Source organism: Sphaeroforma arctica (genome assembly GCF_001186125.1).
Source record: "Sphaeroforma arctica JP610 unplaced genomic scaffold supercont1.264, whole genome shotgun sequence".
Classification (NCBI taxonomy): Eukaryota; class Ichthyosporea; order Ichthyophonida; genus Sphaeroforma; species Sphaeroforma arctica.
Genome location: NW_014040294.1, coordinates 23,773 through 49,583, shown reverse-complemented (window position 1 = coordinate 49,583; position 25,811 = coordinate 23,773). Strand labels below are relative to the sequence as shown.

Here is a 25,811-nt window from a genome sequence, read left to right as displayed (position 1 = left end):
GCATCGGGACGTTTACAACAACTCGCACAAATACATGACAGACCACATATATTGAGATCATACCAACAATATACTCCAGCATGTCTGGATCAATATCTGCGTCGTCAGGGACTGACGAGTTTACTGCGTTGCGCAGTAGCTCTTCATCTATTGCACCCATTGCTGCTGAGTCAGTGGATGAAGTGGGTTGCTGTGGCTGATACTGATTGAGATGATAACAGTGTCTTCTTAAAGCGTGTACTTACTACTAAAAGAGTTGTCACGTGTATACTTATTAGTCCTGCTGGGCGAAGCGTGTCTGTATCTGTGGATGTGTGTACGACAGTACACGATAAGTGCTATTTAAATGTATGTACATATATGAACATCATGATAGTAAATTCATAAAAGGGAGCCGTCTGGCATCAGCAGGATTGATTCACATCAATCTTTTTCCGTCGCATACCATGTCGTAAACTACATACTCTGTGGAACGAGTTGACAATTTAAAATAAGCCAATTATTTACGACATGCGCTCATTACTTTTTGACCCACGCGAATCGTGGCTCACAGGAAGTGGTCAACACACAGACTGCTATTTATTAATTTATCTCGGCAATCTCGTACTATAGGTACAGCTATATTGTATATATCTAAATACATAATATATATACATATATATAAGTATATATATATATATATATATATATATAAATATATATATATATATATATATATACATATATATGTATATATCTGTGTATATGTATATACATCGGTACTAGTGTTGGAATACCTAGCCCTAACACCCATAAGTCAAGTCACCCCCACAAGCATACAAGCACACCACTAACACCATGTCTGAGTCCATTATTCAAGACCTGCTCCACTATGTGGACAAATCAACCGAAAACAGCATCGCTGTTGCAGACATTGCAAAAGGACTGAACGTTGAACAGACTGTGGTCGAGAGCGCAATTAAGCGAATGGGAGCTGTGCACCCGGGTATGTTGGAGTGTGCTGGTATCGCATGTGCGTCTCGTGTTTTTTTTTGATAGAATTGTTGTGTTGTACATATAGGTATACATACTACATATATATATATATGTGTGTGTGTGTGGGTGTGTGTGTTTATCTATACTAAATGTGCATATATATATATAATCATTTATATATATATACATATATATATATGTATGTAAATGTATATGTATGCAAATATACTATATATATATATATATATATATATATGTATGTATATATATATATATATGTATATATATATAATGTGTGCGTGTGTGTGTTTGTGAGTATATTCATATTTGTCGGGGAGCGGAAAGAGGGGTGGCGTGTGGTGTATGTGTATCTATATCATGTCGTTTGTATACATACTTTAGGTTTTTAATATATATATATGTATATATATACATATCGATACCTTATGTGTTTCATATTGCATTAGTGGTGAAGAAGCACGCCACCTGGCGGGTTACAGCCTTACATTGTGCTATTTCCCAACAGCACGATGTTTACTTCATATTTTACTTTATTATCAACCTTCTCGCACCCAAATTGAGATTGTATGGCTTGCTTTGGACCCAATATTTAGTAGTAGCTCTACGTCTATGCATGCAATGGCTGTGAAGATATACGTTATATAGCATTGACAATTGCGCATATAAGAACTTGCAGACGTGAGATGTCGTTTACATCCTGTATTAATACGTATAGAGTACAGGTATTCTAATATGTAGCCCAGATCAAATACTGAGTGTTTGTATATTTCATATCAACGAGGCTGTTGTGCAATATCGATCACATGTACGCCATATATATTGTATTGTATTGTATTGTATTGTATCATGTGTAACGTATATATGTATGTTTGTATGAATGGCACATTATCTTTGAGTTCTACTATCATATTCCATTAACAACCTAACATCGTACGTAGTCTGTGTAGTCACGTCCTTTCCGCATCTATCAAGTTTCAAGCTTTACAGTGTCGTATGCTATTCTCTCCAACAGGTTACATCGTAGCATCCAGCACGTCACACTCCGAGACTCATCTGACTGGAGAGGGCTCGTACATGGCTGACAACGGCAGTCACGAGGCAGTTGTGTACAACACCATTCCCGAGGGGGACGCAGGCATGCCGCAGAAGGAGCTGCTGGTATGTATATGTGTGTGGTTGGATGGGGTGGGTGTATGTAGGTACGTGTGTGAATGACTGTATGGGTAGGTATAATGTGGGTATGTGGGCATATGCATATATGTGTGGGTGCGTATTTGTATATGTATATATATATATACTTGTGGGTATGTACGTGTATATGAATATATGTGTGTGTATGTATCTGTATACGTATATATATATGTGTGTGCGCGTCTATGAGGTGTATATATGTTTATATAGCGAGTATGTACGGGCTGGTGGCAGGTTCTACTTGGCTTAAAATCTTGTATTGTTAGTTATATAGGCATATAGCTCCATTGCTATCACGTCCCTATACCTACACACACCCATAAAGACAATCACACTCACACGTGCATACCTACCTACACACACACACCACAGGCTATGGGACCCAACTACAAAGTAGGTATAAATAAAGCACTCGCCGCCAAATGGGTGGCGATGGATAAGAAAGCCGAGGGTGGGCCAGCTATTAAACGCGCAGTGGCAACGATAACAGACATCACACGACACAATCTGAAACTCATCAGAGACGGCAAGAGCGTCTCAGAGACTGTGCTCAAGGACCTCAAGAAGCGCAAGGCCGTCCGGACTGTGTATGTGTGTGGGGAGAGTATATATGTGTGTGTGTGTGTGTGATACATGTGTGAGATATACATGTGTATGCATGCGTGTGTGTGTGGAGAGTATATACATGTAAATATATATATGTGTGTGTGTGTAAAAGATACATGTGTGAGATATACACGTGTGTATGCATGTGTGTGCGAGATTTTATGTATGTCTGTAGTGCGTGTGTATATTCTTAGTATGTCTGTTCTTCTTACTAAATCGCCGATAACTGAGTTTAAGACTGTTCAACGGTAACAAATTCAGTGACATGGTATTGACATGAAATAGTCTATTGATAGCTGAGTGTAATGTTGGTTAGTGATATGTTAATGATATTAAGTTGTTTGAGAATTAGTTTAGCCCGTAATTAACCCGTGGTCAATATCAAACTTTTCCATCGCATGCATTTTACGACAACTCTGTCGGCACGCTCTGTCGCAAATCCTTCCGTATGAGTCATACTTATTCGAGCTCGCCTACCTACATTGTAACAGAACTCTGAAAGAACAGTTCGTGAGCAAAGGAGAGAACTTCAGTGCAGAAATCAAAGTGTACGAAACGAAGCTCACCCCCGAAATGATTGCCAGGTAGGCACTAACGCACAGACACTCACTATAGACACATCTGCAAGTGTGTATGTAATCATGTATACATGCGTATATATATATATTGTTTATGTTTATATTCATGTTTATGTGTATATGTATGTTTGTATCCTTGTATGTATATATATGTATGTATGTATGTAATATATATAGATATATATATATAGATACATAGATATTCAGATCTGTTCTATAAACATATGATATATTAGCATCGTATGTATCACATACGCATGTCATATCCATGAACAGTGGTGAATGGAGGAACAAAGAGCTTAAGCCGTATAACTTCCAGGCTAAAGGGGCGCCCTTGGCCTGTGGCCATTTACATCCGTTGCTGAAAGTGCGCACAGAGTTCCGCAACATCTTTCTGGAGATGGGCTTCTCCGAAATGCCTACAAACAACTATGTTGAGGTGTGTATGTGGTTATATTTTGATTCCTATAAATAATAGTATGTGTGTATGTGGTTATATTTTGATTCCTATATATAATGGTATGTGTGTAGGTACATGTCGTAGTATGAATGTGTACGTCAAAATGTGACTACATATGTGATATGTGTGTGTATGTATAGAATACGTATGTGTCTGTTTGTGTGCCCATTTGTGCACTTCCTATGTGGCCACCATAGTCAGAGACGACATCTGAGTTAGCAAATACATGTGAGCTAGTAACGTATGAGAGTCTCTGTTGTCACAGTTTTAAAAACCTCTACGCCTATATTCTGCTCGGACCTGATTGGCGCGTTCTTTGTTTCGTACCCATGTATCCTACATGATGTAAACTGAGTTTTTTTTTTCTGACTTGCTGGTATCTGGGGACACAGTCATCCTTCTGGAACTTCGACGCGCTTTTCCAGCCACAAGCACATCCCGCCAGAGACGCGCACGACACCTTCTTCATCAAAGGTCAGTATGTGCACACACACACACACTAAGACATACATGTCTGTTCTCATATATGCATATCTTGTTCATCAAAGGTCAGTATGTGCACATACACACACACTAAGACATACATGTCTGTTCTCGTATATGCATATCTTGTTCATCAAAGGTCAGTATGTACACACACATACACACCAAGACATACATGTCTGTACTTATATATGCATATATACTGGTACACACTTTCTCTTTCAACGGTGACATATACATACGCAGGCATGCAAGTCAGTTGTTACAAGAAGTGTATGTTTTACATACGCTAATATATGTATATTTATTTGGAATCGCCTTTTTCATCAACGATGATATATGCATACGACGGCATCTAGATCTGAAATTATGTATATCTATCACACACCCTCATCAAAGGTGAGTATGTGGTGACACCTTTGTCATCGACGGTGACATTTACATACGAAAATATCTAGGCTTGTTATTTCATGTAAGTGTATATATCGTACACACATACGTAGACATACAAGAGTGCGTTTATTTCCTCATGTGTTTGCAGTATCCTCCTTAGCCTAGAATGAGTTTGTTTCTCTCTCATAGCTTCGCTCGCGCAGGGTCAGGCCACGGCGTAGTTGCTGAGCAACGTCAAGTATATACCTACTTGTATTCACTCCAGGTACAAATACCTACCTCCCTGTGGTGTAGTGGAGTATAGCTCTGCGTGTATTCATTTTAATTATACACTCATGTGCATAGGTGGACATGACTGTATATGTCATGTAAAGGTGTATGTATGTCTGTATAACCTAAACCCCTGAACCTTAAACCACGTGTCTTTATTCCTATCAGTCTGCTGGGTTTGTGCACAGTGTCATGTGGTACTGTGATAATTATAGTAGTATATATTTTCGTTATTTTCGTGAAAGCGTTTTTCGCAGATATACTGTATGCACACTCTATTATACGTATATATATATATGTATGTATATACCTGTCTTAGTCATCCTGGCATGTACCTTTCGTAGCAGAACCTGCCAACTGTGCAACGATCTCAATCGATATATATATATATCCACACATATGTCTCATTTATTCTGCCTTGCACCTTCGTTTCAGATCCTGCCAACTGTGCAACGATCTCAATCGATATATATATATATATCCACACATATGTCTCATTTATTCTGCCTTGCACCTTCGTTTCAGATCCTGCCAACTGTGCAACCATCCCCGACGACTACATGGCCACGGTCAAAGCCACACATGAAGACGGAGGTGCGACTGGCTCTCAGGGCTATCGCACACCCTGGACCACAGAAGAGGCCAGGAAGAACATCATGCGCACACACACAACGGCTGTTAGTGCGCGAATGCTGAAGGTATGTATATGTGTGTGTCTGTGTCTGTGTGTGCGTGTGTTTACTGAGGTTGTTTTAAAATTTGGTGGTGTAAATTTGGCCTACTTTCTCATACACATAAATTCATGCGTGGTTTCCCGTTGTTATCTGCAGAAATTGGCTGACGACGGGTTTAAGCCCAGCAGAATGTTCAGTATCGACCGCGTGTTCCGAAACGAAACGCTGGACGCGACACATTTGGCCGAGTTTCATCAGGTGAGTGCTTACAACTGTGAACGGCATACAAAAGTAAAAGGAATTTCGAACACAAACATGTACGTGGAATGTCAACTCTGCAGAAAGGAATACACACGCTCTGTTATTCCTGTAGGGTTCATACTGTTTGATTCTACTATCAATGCGACCAACACCACTGCAGTCCTTTGTATATGTCTGCAACTGGAATGATGATATACCTACCAGGATATCCCTTGTTTCCATCTGCAACCATACTGATGATATACCTACCGGTGTTCTATTTATAGATCGAGGGTGTACTTGCAGGGGAGGACATTTCACTGGGTGGTCTCGTAGGTTTCCTTAATCAGTTCTTTGCCAAGGCGTTGGGTATGGACAAGCTGCGTTTCAAGCCAGCCTACAACCCGTACACTGAACCATCCATGGAGATCTTCGGTTACCACGAGGGCATGAAGAAATGGATTGAGATTGGTAACAGCGGTAAGTATGCGTGGATCTACATCTCTATCCAATGGTAAATACGCGAACACACTCATATATATATGTATGTATGTATATGTATATCAATATGTATCTGTATATTTGTATACATTTATATCTACATATATTTGTATATTTGTTTACATTTATATGTATATATATATATATATATGCCTGTGTCTGTGTCTGTATCTGTATCTGTATGGGTGTGCATTGAGATTGGCAGCAGTGGTGAGTGGTTGCTGCTGAGTCATAATATTTTGAGCCGTGTCTATGAACAAACGTAGAGATATGATAAGTAGAACCCGTCACGCACACGGAACACAGTCAGTGCCTGCAGCAGTGGACCTCTGCGCATTTGCGTTGTATTAGCTTATCCACATCAGTAACGCATGTCTCGCATACATGTGCCTTTCGTAGGCCAGGTGTGTGTTTACGGTCGAGTATCTATCTATCTGTAGGTTAACATTTACGCGTAACAAACTGACGATATTATTTCCCCCCCACACACACACACACACCATTCGTTTCATTTATATACGCGTTTTATTTTATAACAGGTATGTTCCGGCCCGAGATGTTAGAGCCCATGGGCTTACCCAAGGGTGTGGCGGTTCTAGGATTCGGACTGTCTCTGGAACGACCCACCATGATTAAGCTAGGACTAAATAATATCCGGGACCTCTTTGGCCATAAAGTGGACATGCAGATGGTTTACAATGCCCCCGCGTGTCGACTAGAGAAGTTCTGAGCTCAGCGCGAGAGGGACAGTGTAGGCGCATTAAGATAATTAAATTAAAGCAAGATGTTGCTGAACGCTAGCGTTTGAAACCGTCGTGAGTATTGTACTTCTTCACCCCATGTTATCAGGATATTACCTCTGTCGAGTCTATTTACTGTATATGGCACAGATTAGCTACCTACACCGCATACACGAGCTGAGTACCTTGGATGTTGAGATTGAAATGGGAAGGTCGCAATGTATGAGTCATCTGTAGTGGATATTTCTAAACCGTACATCTAGTATGAAATTGCGAATAGATTAGTAAGATTGGAGAAGCATACAATACAACGCTGCTTGCTCATGCTGTTGGGCGACCAGACCTCGTCGCCCCCACGCACTACTACAGAGACTGCTAGTAGTTCTGAGACGCTGTTTCCCATTGCTTACACTAGGAGATGTGTCGTATGTATGCATCTGTGACATTTACAAGATGTGTCGTAGCAGACACGCTCATTTTGCAGGGTACAAACACGTGCCGCATGGCGTTTATCAACAGTCGACTTTCTTTGGACTTATCAAAAGACCAATCGCTTTGGATTTATACGTCCACCCGAGCATGTCTCTCGAACCCCTGCGTCCAGCTCAGAATGCCCCAACGAGATTTCGGTTCTCGAACGGTATATAGAAGGTCAGTTGAAACTATGTCAGCTGATATGCACAGCGCAAAATTATAACGAGAACATTGTCATTCGAAAATAAAAAAATGCTGCTGGGAAGTTGTCGCATAATTTTTGAAAAAGAACAAATATCACATCTTTATATCAAGTATATCTGATTGTGTTCAATTTAGTGGACATTCTTTCACGTTATAAGGATATCTCTGAACTACATACATTGTTGGAGCCCCACTGCTTATACAGGAATCTGTTTTGGCGGACTAACTTGTTCCGAACATCCAGCACTACAATCGCTTTGCCACAACACTATATCATTTCAATAAATCAATATTGCAGTTACTGTATACTTGGGATATATAGTCAATCCGTAAAAATAAGCTATTTAGCACTTGTAGTTCGCCTCCATATGTTCTGTTTCCTTTCCACATTACGCGCAAAAAACAAAAAAACAATACAGAACAACAACGACTTTCCACCACAGCAGCCACGACTATCGCTTAATGCCATACCTTCTTGTTCTGCTGTGTAGTCCACCTCCACATATGCGCCATCGTCCCCTTCACCGCCACCACTGAACAATCTGTATTACCATAGTATGGTGTGTGTGTATTTAATTATGAAATGGTCAAACCCCTTTAAAGTTTGTTAATTATAGAAATAAAAGTTTCTATTATCCCAACAAAACCAAAAAAAATCAACGAAATCCGAACAAAAATAATAACAAAAGAAGGAGCAATACGTAGTTTCAATTCCTTTCTCGGAAGGGAGAAAGATGGGTTTAGGGTTTTAGGGTTTAGTTTTAAAGGTTTAGGGTTTAGGGTTTTAGGGTTTAGGGTTTAGTAGGGTTTAATCAAGTTTTTAAAAACTTAACAAGATAAAAAAGGGGACTTTCAAGTATCAGAGACGGATTTGATTGTAGGGGTAAAACTCGTTGACTTTATATCATGTTATCATAGATACAAAAAGCACAAATCACAGATGCGAGTATGTTAGATGTAAATGATACATTTAAATATTTCGGTTCAGATATTGGTATCGGTGATAAATATTTACAAAATGAATGTAGAGGTAATTTGAAGACGTCGAAGACAAGAGACATACTCAAATGAACTACTGAGCTACCATGTCATTTTTTTTAAGCAAAGAAATAACAGAGAGATTTGCCTTAATTTTTGTAAGGAATAGTAAGAAGGCCTGTTCCTGGTTTTGAGGGATTGAGAACTACCTGGTTTTGAGGGATTGAGAACTACCTGGTTTTGAGGGATTTAAAACTACGGATAGGAAACGAATTTGGGAACTAGGAATTAAGAAATATTCAGCTATTTTGGGGGCTCTAAGATTATTTCCAGTTCTTAATTATGAAATAAGAAATATAGTGCATAGTCCACATAATAAGAAATATACATACCGGCATCTTAAGAAATTTTAAGAAACGGTATTCTTACTAAGTTTCCGCGTGGCCTTCTGGCTGTAGTGTGAGTAGTGATGATGGGAGTCACGGGTCTGACACTCTGAGTCTCTGACACCGACGGCTCACGGCTTTTAGACTTATCTATTTACTGTATGATACTATAGTGATACATTCATTCTAATTGTTGTGGCATCAGTGTTGGTGTGTCAGTCGAATTGTAGATCAGAATGACAGAAAACAGTGACACCGAGACTGCCATCAACACCCCATCTGAAAAGGTCACCAGGAGACCGGGGAGCACGCAATCAAGTGTCAATAAATCAGCACTCAATGGCAAACAATCTATTAACGTCGATAGCACTTCACAGTATGATTGTTTTAGGGTTTTGGGGTTTTTTTCTGCCACAAAGTTCAGACTTTTAGAGGACGATTGCAATAAAGCCTATTGCAAATATTGTGGCAACGACAAAGTATACCTTTGAAATCGCAGATGCGCCAGTAATGCCGTATCACACTACGAGAAAAGGCACACAATGCAATGGTACGACGACCTTAGCAAAGGAGTATCGAAAATACACGAAAAGCAAGCTAAAAACGGACAGCAACAGAGTATAGTAGATTTTGGAACGGCTAGTAAACAGCCTCAACTAAGGTTCAAAACTTCCAAAAGACTGGCTGATTTACTTTGGGTGCACTGCGTATCCAAGAATGATCTACCTTTTGAATTGAGCAAAAAGCTAGAACTCGGGGCATGGTTAAATGCAGCAGTAGAAGTGCCAACCAATATCCAATCGCAGTACTATCCAGCAGGACCGAATACTATTAAAAAATATTTGCCAATTCTCGAGAAGGCCATTAAGAGGAACGCTTTGTCGCATTGGAGGGAGGCCGTTAGCTTTTATCGTGTACCATTTGCGGCACTAGAAAATGACGTTTGGAAGGATGCGACGGGGGTTAATTCTCTAGGCTCTATTATACACTGGACTACTCCTAACAAAGGAAAAGGCGAAGATAAGATCAGAATGTCTGTATTTCTGGATTTGAAGGAGATCGTAGGAAGATACACTGGCAAACATTTAGCTAAGTGGCAGCATGAAATCTTGAAGGAGTGGGGATTCTTGCAGCCGATAGATAACACAGCATTCCGAGTTGGTAAAGACGATGTACTATTGGAAATGAAGGACATCATTCATAGCGCTACGCCAGATAATGCATCGAACGTACAAAATGCTATAAAGAAATGCGCGAGTGTTGTTGTGGGCTGCTTAGCACATAGGGTAGCATTGGTACTGAAGAAAGATATTGACGGGATTCTTATAACCACCACAGACAAGATGCACAAAGTGTTTAACGATCATAAGGAAGGTCTACATACGGCAAAACTAAAAAAGCAAATTCAAGTTCTGGAGACGCTTCTAAACGTGGATGCAGAAGAAGTCATGTATAAGGTCAACGAGCCCGCATATGATAGCAAGCCAGTATATAACATGCTAAACTTCTGTGCTAAAAGATCAGCTTATGTGAATAGAAGAACCAAGGGGGCGGACTAGATGATAACTGCACAAGAAGCTCTGATGTACGATAAGATCAAGCGTGCGGTGGTCAATGGCGGTGTACGGTGGTCTGGGCTTTATGTCATGGTGAAGACTGATGACTATAATTGCCCTGCGATACAGTTTCTACTCGAAGACCCAACTGAGATAGTTGGCGAGTATGGTCTATGAGCCGACAAGGATGGGCAAGCACGCAGAGATAAATTTAAGCCAACCAGACAGATAAAACAGATGCGGAGAGAATTCCTCGCTAGTACTCGACCCTTGATGCAATGTCAGATTAACATACAGTCTGCTGAAGATAGCCTTGCCGATTCATGTGAACATGTACTAAACTGCAAGACGCTCTTGGGCGACGATGTCGAAATAGAAGTTGCCAAGAAGTCAGGACCAGACCCGGTGTATGAATTCCACAGCGAGGACGAATTAAGAAGCGAAATTCGGGCATATCGTATCAGGCTTCGGGAGAATTTGGCACATTATTTCCCACAAAAACCAAACATGGAATTCTTGGTTAAATACTTTTTGCATCCACTCCATAAAAATTTAGAAATCCTGAATTTCACAGTAGAGAATAGAGTCAAAATCTTTATTGAGATCAAACATGAGATCACCGAAAGGTGTGTAGTGGTACATGAGGCGACCAAAGTCTGGAGAAACACCTCGCAACGAAGGCGGCGGCGACAGACACATCGTCTACGGGATCAAGCGTGTCGACCGAGCCATGTACACCGGTGCAGATTAATAGCAGCGCGAAACGAACAGCGGAAGATCCATGTGATAGCGCAATACTCGTCGATTTCAACAAATTATCCCTTTTGAGCAAAAAGAGGCGACGTCTGCAAAAGAAGCAGCAGGTGGCGATGAGCCTGCACGAAGGATCGTCGCATCTTGAGTCTAGTACTGCTGCATTCCAGGTCAAGGTTAGGCGTGAGCTCAGCGCCTGGGAGGCTTTGCCGTGTCTTGAGCCTGAGGATGTGATTGTGCACGTGGGTAGAGATTTGGCAACCAAATCTGTATCGAAGTGAGTACATCCGAGTGTGCGAGCCGTTGAATATTGGCATACCATGAAAGAACAATTTTCCATTCTATACATGGTCACACTGATCTCTTTCAGTGTGCTGCCAACATCTTGCAAGTCGGAAAGCATATTCTTTTTGAGTGGAAACGTGCACGACAACAAGAGAAAAGCCTCGTTTACGGGTATGAATATCCATCTGAATAATCTCATATTTTTATTAACCTAATTTTCAATATTGTGTAACCATATTGATTATTACTGCACTAACTGTTAAACTGTAGGCTAGAGCCTGCAGGTCTGTAGCTTGTGAGCAGTGAGCACATCACCCTCAATTATACAAGAGAGTTATAAGTTGATAACTCGATATTCATAATCCAATACTACAATCTACATATAACATAATTACATATTACAGTACAAATACTTATCAGGTGAACAGTTTACAGTGATTGGTCTAAACCTTTTATTATTACCCTAAAGCATGTGCGGCACCATTTCCCAAATGTTACTGACCATAGCAAAGCTCACTATTAGCTGTTACTTGTAGCTTGCTAGCACTGGCACATGACTGGGATTTAAGAAATATGAAGGATTTTGTACATAATTTTGGAAAATAAATAAGAAAATTTATATCAATCGGAAAAAATCATAATCAAGAAATAAAGACTATGCGTAAGGATTTAATTACTAAGAACCAGTACTTAATAAGAAAGAAATCTAAATCTTAGAAAATAATTACGCAGCGAAAAAAAATGTATTTAAGTTTTGAAAACTGTCAAGATTAGGATAAGGAAATGTCGTATATTGGGTGTAAAACATGATTAAGGATTTCTCAATATAAATCATCCAAATACGCAATAAGAAAACGTAAACTTCGTTACATAATTATGACATGGTTGCTCAGAATTGAACTGTCGACACTTATATTAAACAGTTTCTAGTGAAATGTTGTGTGCAGGACAGTTTCAGGGTATGAATGAGCAATCCTTACTTCTGGAGTAGAAGTCTATTAATGGAGATTGGAGTAAAACAATTTGCTACTACTATTGATATTTTAGATAAGGAAGTATGTAGCAAACTCAGATAAGTAGAACATAAAACGGGTACATGAATGAACAGACGTTAGAGTCCTGATAGGTGCAGGTTATACTTGAACATAGTGGGAATTGACCTTAAGAAGGTCACGATTAGATAGCGTGAACCTAAGAAAGATATAAGTGCATCAACTCAAATGCAGTGACATTCTTACTGGTAAAGAAGATGTAAAAGACTGTTCATAACGATAGGATGAACAGTCCGACAGTGTAGAATAACGGACCACACCGCATGGGCCTTAGGGGGCAGAAAGGATGTAAGTTTAGGCAAGACTTATGTGTGAAATTAATTACATGATTAGTATAAGTGTGGACAACTCTGGTGTAGCACTTATCAGTGCTAGCAGGGTTTAGAACTTGTTATTTGAACAATTGAATTAAAAGGTTTTGTTGTACGTAATTTGGATTACGTCACGACTTTGTCCTTAATTTTTTTTATGGTGATGGACTGTCTGTATCTATTCTTATGAAATGGAAGCAACCGGGTAAAGGGATTGACGATTCTTATGTTGGAAGTTATTTCGTATATTGAAGAATGTATGAAAGAATAGTATGTTGAGAAATATTTGGTTCGGAGACAGTTTGAAACTATAAAGGTTGAGAATTTATAAGATGAAATATATGAGAAATACAATTTTAGACCTAATTGTAGTCGGATGGATTTACATTATCCATACCAGTAAAAGAAGATTGACGAAAATTGGTACATCGATTAGCAATTTTATAGTAAAGAGGAACTGGAATTGTTTGTGGAAGGGTAAGAAATTGATGAAAAGTACAAGACAACAGAATTATTGAAAATATAAAGTGAATTCTCTTGTACAAAACTTACGGAAGGTCTTTCGGAAAAGTAATTAGTAAGGTTGAAACGCTTATGAAGAAGAGATGAGCAATGAAATTATCTATATCTGGGATAAATAAATTAAATTTCTATCTGACAATACGGATTTGAATTAAAATAGTGATTTAGTTGGTTCTTATATATAGCTGAAGACAAAAGGGCGATTGCCAATTTCTGAGAATTTTTTGTCCCTGGATTTTTTTCAGAAATTAGTCAGCAATCTGGGTGAAAGGACAATTTCCATCTGCATACACAAGTCGTTTACCTGTGTATGTTATAAAGGTGGCGAATACGGTTTAAGGACAAAGAAGAATTTCTCTGAGCCTATACAATAGTTCACTAGAAGACCGGGGGGTTTTGTCCCTCCCTTTATGGAACCATGAATCGATCGACCAATCAGCACTTGAGCTCATTACCGCTCGTACACTAATTTTGAATATGTATATATTCAATTCCTCTTTACAATGTGTACTTAGCCAGGCTTAGTGCAAGTTAAAAGTAGATAACTATGTCGCAGGGGAAGGTGGCGATAGCTCAGGTAGTGAATTCGAATTGGAAGGTGAATATGACCCCACTAACAGCTCACTACAAGTGAATCAGAAGATGAGGGGGAGAATCAAGCGAGTGCAAGTGTGACGAAGGGAAGGAAGAAGAGGACACGGCCCAAAGCATCCAAAAGTAAGACTAAACCTAAAAAGCGACAACGGCGGTACGCCGAGAGCCATTTAACACGGAAGGAACTTATCAACCGCTAGCTCAGAGGTCTATGGAGCGTAACAGTAAGGAGACAGAAGCTAAACACGCCAGAGGTCAAGAAGAATATTGAATGTGGCTCCGCACTGAAGGTACAACTATCTGCCCAGTATACAGACCCAACCGCGAGGATGTCAGCGTTACATTAGTCGAAAAGTATTTAAGGTTTGTTGCCGACCGAGGCTGTAGTAAACACATCAAAATACGATACTAAAACCTACTCAGTCTCCCTGAGGCTCAGTGCGGTGTATTTATTCTTATATTTGATTGTCTACGTGGTCTATAAATATTTCACCTCGTGTGAATTAATTATAAACTAATTCTAACTCCACACTGATAGAGGTTTAAGGGGACTTTACTACAAGGCTACATGAAAAAAGGTAAATCTGTATGCCGATCCCATGCTCAAAATTATGCTCACAGATGTACCTTTGTAATTTAATAGTTGAAATATCAGCACTCTTTTTATACCTATCATTCCAGGAGAGAAACACATATATATGTTTCCGTCGCTACGTAACGTACTTTGGAGTTTGCATGATTTTGCAAGGATAGCAGGCGTAACAGGCAGTGCACTCGAAATTGCGGGGGCAAACTCGTTCTGAACTGGATATCAGAAGTAAACCGCTGTCCGAATGATGGGCACCGACACTAGCAGAGGATTCGACAAATTGTTAAGTCTATACGATATGAAACAACACAGACTAGTTGTCCACTGAATGCTAAATAATTTTTATTCAAATATATAATCAATCAGATAATGGCTGTACTTATAGGTTCCGGCTTATTTTTAATTAACGATTACCGTTGCTATCATAGTATTAATCAAGCATATGCCATTTTAGTAAATATTGCTATTACATGCAACATGCATTGCAGTAAGGAATATGTGGATGCATTGTGCGGCGCACAAGTTTCTATCCCGTGGAAAATGTTGGCCTTGTACAGGATATCGACTGTCTTGCGGCCGTTTACAATCAAGGAAATGCCAATGGGGTAAGACTGCTGTAATCTGTGTATCCCATCAGCTACAAGTTGAAGAGTGTGGATTCTTACTAGCTTGTTCCAATTTGTTATATAAATATAATTTTTGTTTTGGCGTCTTTCAGAACAGCGTCGTAGAATTAGTTAATTGCTATCGCGATCAAGATGTATTCATATGCGCTTGGACATCCTTGTCCATGCTTCTGTTAGAAAGGTTTGAGATCAATGGATGCACCATTAATCCTAATACGGAGACTTGGGAAAGGAATTTTCAGTACCTGGTGATAGAGCAAACGATCGCAATTACATGAAGGTGTGATAGACTTGCATGCAGGTGCGTTGTATTTAAAATATATATTGCGGTTCACTTGAGTTTTGAAATATTATTCACAGAGTACCTCACACATATATAAATAGGCAATGAGCGCGAGTAAACATCAGACTATGGTGAAGGAGGCCCTGCAGGAAGTCGACATTGCCTGATTACTAGGCAACAAGAGTACACATGTCTGTTGAGGACTAGCCCGTATAGCAAAGTAAGTACTGTTTTCTTATAGGTCTGCGCTGAAATAAAAAGCTACTGCCTGATCATTGTACACATTTATTATATGTATTTATTTAGGCAGTACGGAGCCCCAATCGACGAAGTGAAGGCCCTCGGCAAGTGGTCGCTAGATGTTTTACAATGTAGTAAGTGTACGCTAGATAACTGTATCTCAACGTTCTCCTTCCGTAGAGAGGGAGACGTTGTTCATTTATTAGTAATTGTAACATTAGTGACTCTAAAAGTGAGTCATAAGTCATGTGCTGTAATAGACAGCAAAAACCAAGTTTATCAGATTATTATGATAAACTGTAAAAGCTATAATAACTAAAATAAACAACTAAAACCTAAGTACTTGTATTCTGACCACAACCCCCCCAAACTGAAGCACTGACCGAAAAGCAGTGTGCCAGGTTTAGAGATAGTGAGGAATACCCAAGTAACTTAGTTGCTGGCATTTAACCTCTGAGAGCTAGAGGGCATGACGATCACGGTTCGAGCGCACCGTCCTACCGAGTAGGTATATCTGAAGATAAATTTATTTATTTTGGATTTGGGCACGTTGGCGTTTACGTGTCCGTGTCTGCGAGGCTTTGTGGTAGGCCGCGATATCGTTGGCATCATCAAAAGCCTCCGATGTTTCCCACGTTGGATCGCCTTCACGCCATCGCACCAAGTATTCCAATTTCCCTGTTTCATCATTCGTAAGGTGTGTAATAATGTGGCGAAACTCAACACCTCCTTCTGTCCACAATTCGTCGTTAAGTGGTGGGTCTGTGCGCCTATGCACTAGCCGTAGGAGTTCCACCCGTACCGGTTTGTGATTGAATTCTGGAGGGGCGGATCCGTCTTTATTCGCTAACTCGTATCGTTGTCCTATCCTGGCCTTCACCACATACGGCCCAAACAGTGGCCGCATTGCCTTAGTTGTTCTACCCTCCGATCGTACCATAACCACATCGCCGTCGTCGAAATGGACCAAGTCATGAGCGTGCAGGCGGTCAAATGTCTTCGTAAATTTTCCTGTATACTTCTTGGTAATGTGGTGGATAGTTAGCAGTACGGTATCCTGCAACTGGTCTAACCGTTGTGCCTAGGGGTCGTTCGTCATCGGTTGGGTATCCGGTAAGTCATCAGTGAAGTCGAGTCCGCAAATGGTACATGACGGCGACCAAAATATACACTGAACGGCGCGCTCTTGTGACGTCGGGATATCCGAAGGTTCTGATAGAGCATCGTAAACGAAAGGCGTTCGTCCCATCGTAGAGGAACTGCCTCACAGCATTGTCGAATGGAACGTGTAGTCTCTTTATGACGGTGTTCAGCAGCACCCAGTACTTGGGGTCGATATGGCGGTTACACCCTGTGTAGCATACCCACTTCTTGGACCAGTAGCTCCACTATCTTGTTAGAGAATTCATTCCCCGTGTCCATCTGAATCATACGTGGAAAACCATGCTCGCCAAAAACTTATATTAGTGTCTGTGCCGTCGTCTCCTTCGTCTTGTCCGGTGTCGCTCGAAGGATTGAGTAGCCTGTAGCAATGTCCAGGACGTGAAGTATATAATTGTTCTTTCGTCTGGACTCAAGTGGCATCGGGATATAGTCGATTTGAATATGGTCCCCCGGGTAGCGCGCGTCAATGCTAATCATCGGGTGGAAATTTTACGAAGCGTATCATGTCCCAAACATGTAGCGCACTGCCGTTTGACTTCCGTCGCTAACTCAAGTGCGCCCGGCCACACATGACCGTTCTGACGGAGTTGTTGAACTGTATAAGCCGCACCATGATGTCCTTGTTCGTGGTGCGCTTGTATGAGTCGCGTACGGCGTTGTTGTTCTTCTGGCGTCGCCCGCTCAAATGCCGGTTGACCTTCTGCATCCGCCATTGCCACCGAGATCTCTCGCACGGTATCTAAACACACTACGTACGCTGTGTGTTTTGGTTCTGCATACCCAAGTCGCTGTGAAAACAGCGGGTCCAGTTTGAACCCGTAAGGGGGTCCCACTCGTGCAATCACTGTGTGTCCCCATGGCGTCTTACCACAGGCATACTTAGCGTACTTGAGGAACGTGTGTGGCGTTCGTGGGACCATCACTGGCTCTGACTGAAACAACTGTTTGAACAGGTCAAACCATGGTGCCCTTGGTACCCATGGTAGACAAACAGTTGCCCGCGCCCCATCATTTCGTATCTTGCGCAACATTCTATGTATCTGCTCCCAAGGTGAGTTCATCCATCCATCGACTGTCGACCAGTCGTGGGCAAACGCCCCTTCCCCATCGTCTTTAGTCCAAAATCGAGGAAGCTGAGCGTTAGTTGGGACCGCAAATACATCTATATCATTCGGACCGAAGTGTTGTTGCGCTTATTCAAAGTAACTAGGGAATAACTGCCAACAGTCTGTGTACAGTATTTCAGGTTCGTCCTGCTCCGCTGTCCCCTTGTGTACTCTGCTCAACATGTCCGAAAGCACGTTCGTCTCTCCTGGTATATGCGATATGGTAAGGTTGAACGGTGCTATAATATGGTGCCATCTCTGGAGCATCGGATTAAGCTTGAGCTGTGTATTCATATACACCAGGGCCTTGTGGTCGGTAAAGACTGCAAACTGTTGCCCATCCAAATGCTCCCTAAAAAGTGCAAGCCCATACACCAAAGCTAGTAACTCCTTCATTGGTGTAGCGTAGTTCTGTTGCGCATGGTTCAGAGTCTTGGTAAAGAACATTAAATAGTGTTTCTTCCCGTCGACCCATTGGAATAGCGCTTCCCCCAAACCGTAATCGCTAGCGTCGGTTTCCAAGTTCAATGGTATACTGTCGACCGGAAAGTGCAACGCTACTGCATTAACAACTGCGTCCTTCATCGCCTGCCACGCCTGTGCATGTCTCTCCTCCCATCGATCGCCGATCAACTCCTTCGGTTTGAGTTTGCAAAATTCGCGCACAGGTGCGACCGTATTCGCGAAGTAGGGGAGGTGCTCGTAAAGATAATTTGCCAAACCCAATGCGGAGGCTATATCTTTGTACCGTAGAGGGGTAGGCCAGTCGATAAGCTTGGCCTGCTTCTCATGGTCAATATCCATGCCTTGTGCCGACACTTTCTTCCCTAGGATCATCACTTCGGGAATAGCGAAGTGGCACTTGGCGGGGTTAAGCTTAAAACTGTGGTATGTTAAGCGTTGAATCACCTTCTGCACCGTCCTAATGTGTTCGTCATAGTCGTCGCTAGCGATAACTATGTCGTCGATATAGTGGTGGACCGGTAAGCCGTCAAGTATCGTGCTCAAGGTGCGTTGGAACTGTTGCGCGAGCACATGGAGTCCGAACGGTGCCGATGTAAACGAGTACTGATAACGCTCGTGCGTAAAACTAAATAAGTTTTGTGAATCTGGATGGATCGGCAGCCTGTGGTATGCAGCAGGTATGTCCAGCATAGTGTAGTACTTCCTACTCTTGAGGCGAGAGATAAGTTCATTGTCCTTGGGGATCAAAAACTGGTCACCAGGGATAAGCACGTTAACGGTGCGCATATCTAAACACACGCGTACCTTCTTTACGTTTCCTTCCGCATCGAACGTCGGGACTGCAAGGAGAGGGAGGTTAACGGTTGTCGGTGTCGTCCGTTTTGTAATCACCGAATCCGTCAACCACTTCTTCACTTGTTTATCCACGTAGGGTAGCCATCGGTCGGCTACAAAGTTACGCGTCGATCTGCGCATATGCATCGCCTGTTCACGGGTTATTGGAATGGTAACTTCACTCCCTTCCAGCCGACATCGTGCGTTGTCAGCAATCATCGCATTTGCCTCTAAATCCTGTGCCAATCGTTGGCGTACATCGGCGGGTTCCGTCGTGTTCGGTGCTTGTCGGCGTGGGATGGGTTCGAGAAGCTCATCTAGCTCCGTGGGGTCTATTGGTGCAAGTGGCGATTGGATACCGCCTATGTATAGACCCAATCCTGTCAACATATCTTGCCCCACTATGATATCTATACCTGCAGGTAAATTCATCAATTCCAGTGACCCGACGATAATATTGGTTCCATACCTAATGGGTACCACTTCCGTCGTCCCCAGTTGAGGGGTTCGAACCGCCTTGTCAGCTAAATAGATGAATGACCCAGGTGGTGCTGGAGTTATTGAGCGGCCGAGGAGGTCTGCGGATGTCTGTGAGATACAACTTCTGTTTGCTCCCGTGTCTATCAAGGCTTTGAACATACGTCCGTTGACCTGCACTTGAATACAAACTCGATTATCAGAAGAAAGCAATGGGTCCTGTATCGCCATCACTGCTCTAATAGTGTTAACAAATGTGAAGCTCATATCCGACTCAGACACCCTCATATCTCAAGCGCGATCGGCTACGGACTCCAATGCCCCGTGGGCGTGGTCTGGCTCCGGTGTCATCTGCTCGAAGTCTTCCGTAATTATCGTGTTGATGTGTACCTCTGTAGCTTCCGAGGGTGATACCAGGCCGTCGTCCTGTGTAATCGCATTCACCTGTACTTGAGGAGTCGGACGCGTAGTTATCGAATCTCTACTCTGGGTAGTGTTCTGCCCCTGTCCTGAGGTTGATGCTGTGGTCGGTCTGTGTGCCGATTGTACGTCTCTCGATGTGCGGTTGTTGTCGTATGGCCTTGCTCGACCATTCGTACCCCCTGGTTGCGACGCCCGGAAATGATGACATCGCGGAATATGTCGTGAACCTGGTGGTGCTTGTGCCTGACATCCAGCACAAGTCGTAGGTAGTGACGGTTGGAGACGTTGAGTCCAGTTCTGCGACTGTCGTCGAACCGTCTGCGGGTTAGGGCGGCTATTGGTAGTCTCGTCCCCATTGTTCGGTAGACCCTCGCGATTATTACGGTTCTGGAGTCGCGCCGTCTTACGCTGCTGTGCGTCCTGAATGTCGAGGCTCAACAGCTGTAGAAGCTCGTGCGTCTTCATCAATTGCCATTTGGGATGCAGTTGTAGAGTACGTTCATACGTCCGGCGGTTGAGAGCTTCCTCTAACAGCTGTACGATGCAGTGGTTTAATAAATTCTGTTGGAAGTCTGTATCCGTCTGGCACCGTTCACGTGCCCTCCTATGGTTCTCCATGAGCTGCGTCATTTGCCTCATAATAGGGGTGTGCATGTTCCGACTGTGGCCCTTGGCTAACTTGCGAAGCGCGGGATCGACAGTGGCCTGTGTCTCATGCGAGCAGATCTGTTCGATTTATAGCTGTGGCGTCCACACCTTCAAACGTTCAGAGTTGTCGCGGATGTAGTCTAATGTTGACTTCTCCACCTTGAAGTAAGATAATACTTTATGGAACCATGTAAGGCTCCAACTCTCATCTAACCCTGCGATTTGCGCGTTCTTAAACGCCTCAAGGAGAGCCCCTCTCGTATCCCGTTCCATGATATCGTGTAGGTGGGGTTGTACGTGGTGATGGTACGGGACGCTTTTCCACTGGACGGGACTCTAGCGTAGCTCGAAAAGTTTCGATAGCACCCCTAAGAGCTTCAGCTCGGGCCGTATTATTATCCTCGATTGCCTGGCATAGTTCGTCGCTCAAATGTAGTATCCGTGCATGTAGTGCTTGTCGGCTTTTCTCAATACTAGCCGGTGTGGGTGGAGGTACAGGTGTGTCCTTCTCCTGCCGCTTGGGTGTCTGTACATACTCCCTGGCTGCTTCCTTTGTTGGCGAAAGTTCGCACTTAGCCGATCCTGCATGTTCTTCAATGCCTCACTCCCGTGGGGGTTCTGCTTGGCTAATACCTGTTCGCGTGCGAACTCCTGGAAAGATGGTGTGTCCTCAATAGAAGACAGAGTCTCCTCCCCCTCGGTCGATCGGTCCTTTGACCCGGGTGATTCGTACCCGAGTCTATGGTGCGGACGTGTACGACCTTGTATACGGAAAACAGGGCTGTACTTACTTCCTAGCGATGTATGCACCCGTTCGTGTGTGCCAGTAGCATTCTCGGTGGCAGCCAACTCAATTGTAGGCCGCCCGGTAGTTGTACGCTGCAACCTCTGTTCATACTTTTCTAAGAGTGACTGCTGTTTAGCCATTAGCTCAGTAAGTTTCTGAGCGGGCGATTGGTCCCGTACCGTGTCTGTTAGAGTGTAAGATGGTAGTATTTGAATAAAGCGTAATAGTATATCTTTATTTACAACCTCACCTTTGGTTTTATACTCAAGGTGTTTGTGCTAGTGTTCAACCGCTTGGGTTGGCCAGGGTGAAAACTCATATGGTCAGTATGAGAAACCTTTTGCAGAACACTTTAACACTTAGATATTGTTCTATAGCATAATCTCTGCTACTCGCTCTTACGCCGATCAATTAATGTTGCTTGGCTTTCAGAGAAATTCTCTCCTAGGTATCGGCTTTCGGAGCAATACTCTCATAGGAACTAATGTATTATTGACATGATGTGGTTAATAATTTGATCCGCTTTTCGGAGTGACGCAACTCTTGTGATTTCATTCAAGAAAAAGAGTTTTCTTGCTATTGAAGCTTGCTTGAGATCTGTAGTCTCTCAGTGTCCTTGTTGTTGGTGCGACGACGGTAGCGTCTACGTTTGTTAGGTAGAAGGCGTGGTTGGTCATTACTGGAGGATAAGGCCCCTGAAGTACCCGAAGACGAACGGGGGGACAGACCATTACTGGCTACAGGTTCACCAGTAGTGGTCGGACTCCGGTCCGCACGCAGGTCGGGAACTCCCTTGGTCTCACCCTCGAAGACAACGTCGTCTCCTGAATGGACAGGTTCATCTTCGTGTGTCGGCGGTGACTGCTTGTCGTCAGCGGAAACAGGGTGTAGAACCTCTAGACGTGCCTGTTGTTGCCCCCTCAGAGCTTGTCCTGGGTGTGGATCAGAGCGGTCCGGATTAGATTGACGATGCTTAGTCCCACGTCGGTCAATATCATTTTCTTTGCGACGCTCAGGGTCCAGGTGTTGTTGTCTACGACTTTGGCGGGGATTGGACATGGTCGGGGAAGTATGTTTCAACGGAGAACTTGAAATGTATGCGAACGGACTCGGAGGGAACTGAATATAAATACCCATTTCCTAACAAGAGTCCATCCCTCAAACACATAATGTCTCGACGATGAACCTCGAGGAACCAATGGGCTCACTCGTGATTACTTTATTTCACTTACAGACCCTAGTTGTATAGAGAGTCGAGACTCATCTAACACTAACTGATGTCTTACTCTCCTTCGAATAAATACCTCGTTGAGGTATACCCCGCTTGTCGGAACATCCCTTCAACCTTCTCGTCGGCTGCTCCTGCTCCGACATGGGGTCAGCCTAGCCCCGGTACATCGTCGCGTACTCTATCTATCTCTCCTGATTGCTCTTCTTACTCACCTGACTTCGTGTCCTCTACTGGTGATGGCCTTGTCGTGTGCCATTGCGGTTGTTGGGTTGTGTTCCTCGACCTATGACAAATTGTTAGTTGTTGCGCTCCTAAACTACGCTGCAGCAAGCAACGCCCTCTGTGCGTGCTTCTGAGCCTCTCCGTTTACCTGATTTATCTGGAAGTTGTAGCGATTTGTGTGTGTTTGCATATCATTTTCACAATTTAACCATGTACTACTTACACCGCTCGTGTTATTTACGCCCCTCACCCTTATGTGCTCCTAAAGAGGCTCACGGATGCTTACTTATGTCTCTGTGTTCTTCCCTATATCCTCTTCCATCGACCAATCTTATCTAATTCACCCTTTGTGCAATTCTGGTCGTAGTTGACTTCACTTGGATAGTTATATCTTCTCAACTTTGTCGCTGCCTATTGTAGCCAAATCTTGAGTAAATTATTCTAAATGAACACTCTTGTCTATTCGTCTATAAGTTGTAAACCCAATAAATAATCCTTTCAGAACCCTAACTCATACTTCGTTGCATATGGGTGCCATTAGGTACATGTCTTGCCATTCAATTTCCTATTTCTTAAATCATCGGTCTGCCCACGTCCTTGGTACACATTATGCATTCCTTTTGACGTGTTGCCTGATATATATTTACCGCTGTGTCTTTTACCTATCCCATCCTTAATACTTGTTGTAGTTGTGTTTTGGTCATTGCTTAGTACCTATGATCTTCAGCATCGACTGTTTGTGTACACTGCTTTGTCAACTGACGTGTGCACTGCGTAACCTTGTCTGCTCTATGTGAAAACTAAGTACCAGTTCGTATAACTCAAACTCTAATATTATTGTAACTTTGTAAAATAATATAGTATGCTACTGATTCTTTGTGTCGTAGTACTAGACGAGTCGGCACTAACCATGTACACCTCCCATTTCTACTACTGTAGATCCCAAAGAGCCTTCTTCTTTTCTTCTAACAACTCTTAACTATAGTTTAAGCTTATTGCTACTTGCACACTCTATTTGTACTTGTCTCACACGAAAACAACCTTCCTACCTGCTCTCACACGTGACTACTTATCTGTGTTTTCTGGCTGATTCTCTGTTTTCGTCATTTGATCGTCTTGGGACCTTCCTTGTTGTCCCTAGGTTAATGATGTACTTGAGTGCGATGGTCCCTTCTCGGTTTCGCTCGTATTAGTAGATTCTATCATTGTACTTGTTATCCAAACGTCTTTAGTACGACGACCAGATAATCTAAATCGTTCAAGATGTCGAGCCATGTTGTATCTGTTGATTCTAAATCTCCTTTCTTCCACTTCATCGATCGTAGGTAGTTCTCCACGGCCATTCCCATGGTCCTCCGGTCTCAAGTCTTCTTCCGCCTCACTGCTGCTGCTTAATGGAGGCATCGTATTGCTAGCATCACTACTCGAGAACCCAATATCTCCTTCGTTAGGCAAATTTTGGATGATCTCGTCATTTTGATACGACATTCTTTGTTCTTAATGTTTTTCAATTGCTATACTTGTAACAAAAAAATGTATGCTAGCTACCGACTAATTCTTATCCCGTAGCTTTTCCTATAATTACTAATAAAATAACAACTTCTATGGTAAGTTAAAAATGTAGTAGGGTGTACGCTAGATAACTGTATCTCAACGTTCTCCTTCCGTAGAGAGGGAGACGTTGTTTATTTATTAGTAATTGTAACATTAGTGACTCTAAAAGTGAGACATAAGTCATGTGCTGTAACAGTCAGCAAAAACCAAGTTTATCAGATTATTATAATAAACTGTAAAAACTATAATAACTAAAATAAACAACTAAAACCTAGGTACTTGTATTCTGACCACAACAATTATATTACCTGAAGGATCTACCACGGGGCGGTATGTGCGCTTTGTCCGGAGTACATGCATCCCGTATGAGTACTCTATATTTATTCTGAAGGGACGATGAAAAGGGCCGACATACTCAAAGTATTGAAAGATAAATAAGCGTGTTACTAGTTAATTCGTCTAGTGAAATCAATGACCATTCCTGTAGGGTTTTTTGTAACACCTTTCCATTGGTATATACTCTCACAGATTTGCCTATCTTCAATGGTCGATGGTCTGCGGCCGAAACAGAGAAGAAAGGTCCCAGACATGGACGCTATAAAATTTGATAAGATTCTGGTTCGGTTTAGAAGTACACTACCTGAAGATCTGCCATATATCCAAAAGTGAATATTCACGTATGACCAGTTTGAACAATTCACTTTTAGTGTCTGTACGCACAATATTATGAATTTGCTCACCAACACTATTTTACTTCACAGATATAAGGATATTTCAACATTAAATATTTAAGATGGAAGAGTGGACGAAAACTAGATAACTCTGATAATTGTCATGTCGATTTGCAACAACACCATCACTTATGTATGTTGTCTTTTCATTTTGTATGTGCACAAGTCATACTTGTATGCCTGT

General features: G+C 42.3%; 4 protein-coding genes across 4 annotated transcripts; 2 read left to right on the top strand and 2 right to left on the bottom strand.

Moving 5' to 3' along the window:
• The first annotated feature begins 709 nt into the window (after positions 1–709).
• SARC_04593 (phenylalanyl-tRNA synthetase alpha chain) lies at positions 710–7,199 on the top strand. Its single transcript, XM_014301569.1, has 10 exons — positions 710–985; positions 2,009–2,154; positions 2,560–2,774; positions 3,285–3,377; positions 3,648–3,810; positions 4,224–4,305; positions 5,503–5,675; positions 5,808–5,909; positions 6,179–6,371; positions 6,932–7,199. The coding sequence occupies exons 1-10, from the start codon at positions 838–840 to the stop codon at positions 7,120–7,122; spliced, it is 1,506 nt and encodes a 501-aa protein (XP_014157044.1). The 5' UTR covers positions 710–837; the 3' UTR covers positions 7,123–7,199.
• A 3,768-nt stretch (positions 7,200–10,967) lies between these two features.
• On the top strand, positions 10,968–11,764 carry SARC_04592 (hypothetical protein; the record flags this gene model as incomplete). Its single annotated transcript, XM_014301568.1, has 2 exons — positions 10,968–11,356; positions 11,386–11,764. 2 exons carry the CDS (start codon positions 10,968–10,970, stop codon positions 11,762–11,764), a joined length of 768 nt encoding a protein of 255 aa, XP_014157043.1.
• Positions 11,765–21,528: 9,764 nt separating this feature from the next.
• SARC_04591 (hypothetical protein) lies at positions 21,529–22,029 on the bottom strand (the record flags this gene model as incomplete). The annotated part of the gene is made up of 1 exon (XM_014301567.1): positions 21,529–22,029. The coding sequence occupies one exon, from the start codon at positions 22,027–22,029 to the stop codon at positions 21,529–21,531; it is 501 nt and encodes a 166-aa protein (XP_014157042.1).
• Positions 22,030–24,479: 2,450 nt separating this feature from the next.
• SARC_04590 (hypothetical protein) lies at positions 24,480–24,830 on the bottom strand (the record flags this gene model as incomplete). The annotated part of the gene is made up of 1 exon (XM_014301566.1): positions 24,480–24,830. The coding sequence occupies one exon, from the start codon at positions 24,828–24,830 to the stop codon at positions 24,480–24,482; it is 351 nt and encodes a 116-aa protein (XP_014157041.1).
• Between the last annotated feature and the right edge of the window lie 981 nt (positions 24,831–25,811).

Excerpts from the sequence above, each read along its gene's own strand:
- SARC_04593 (XM_014301569.1), top strand. The coding sequence starts at position 838 with ATGTCTGAGTCCATTATTCAAGACCTGCTCCACTATGTGGACAAATCA. Across the intron at positions 3,378-3,647 it reads ACCCCCGAAATGATTGCCAG|TGGTGAATGGAGGAACAAAG; the intron begins GTAGGCACTAAC and ends ATCCATGAACAG. Across the intron at positions 3,811-4,223 it reads CTACAAACAACTATGTTGAG|TCATCCTTCTGGAACTTCGA; the intron begins GTGTGTATGTGG and ends CTGGGGACACAG.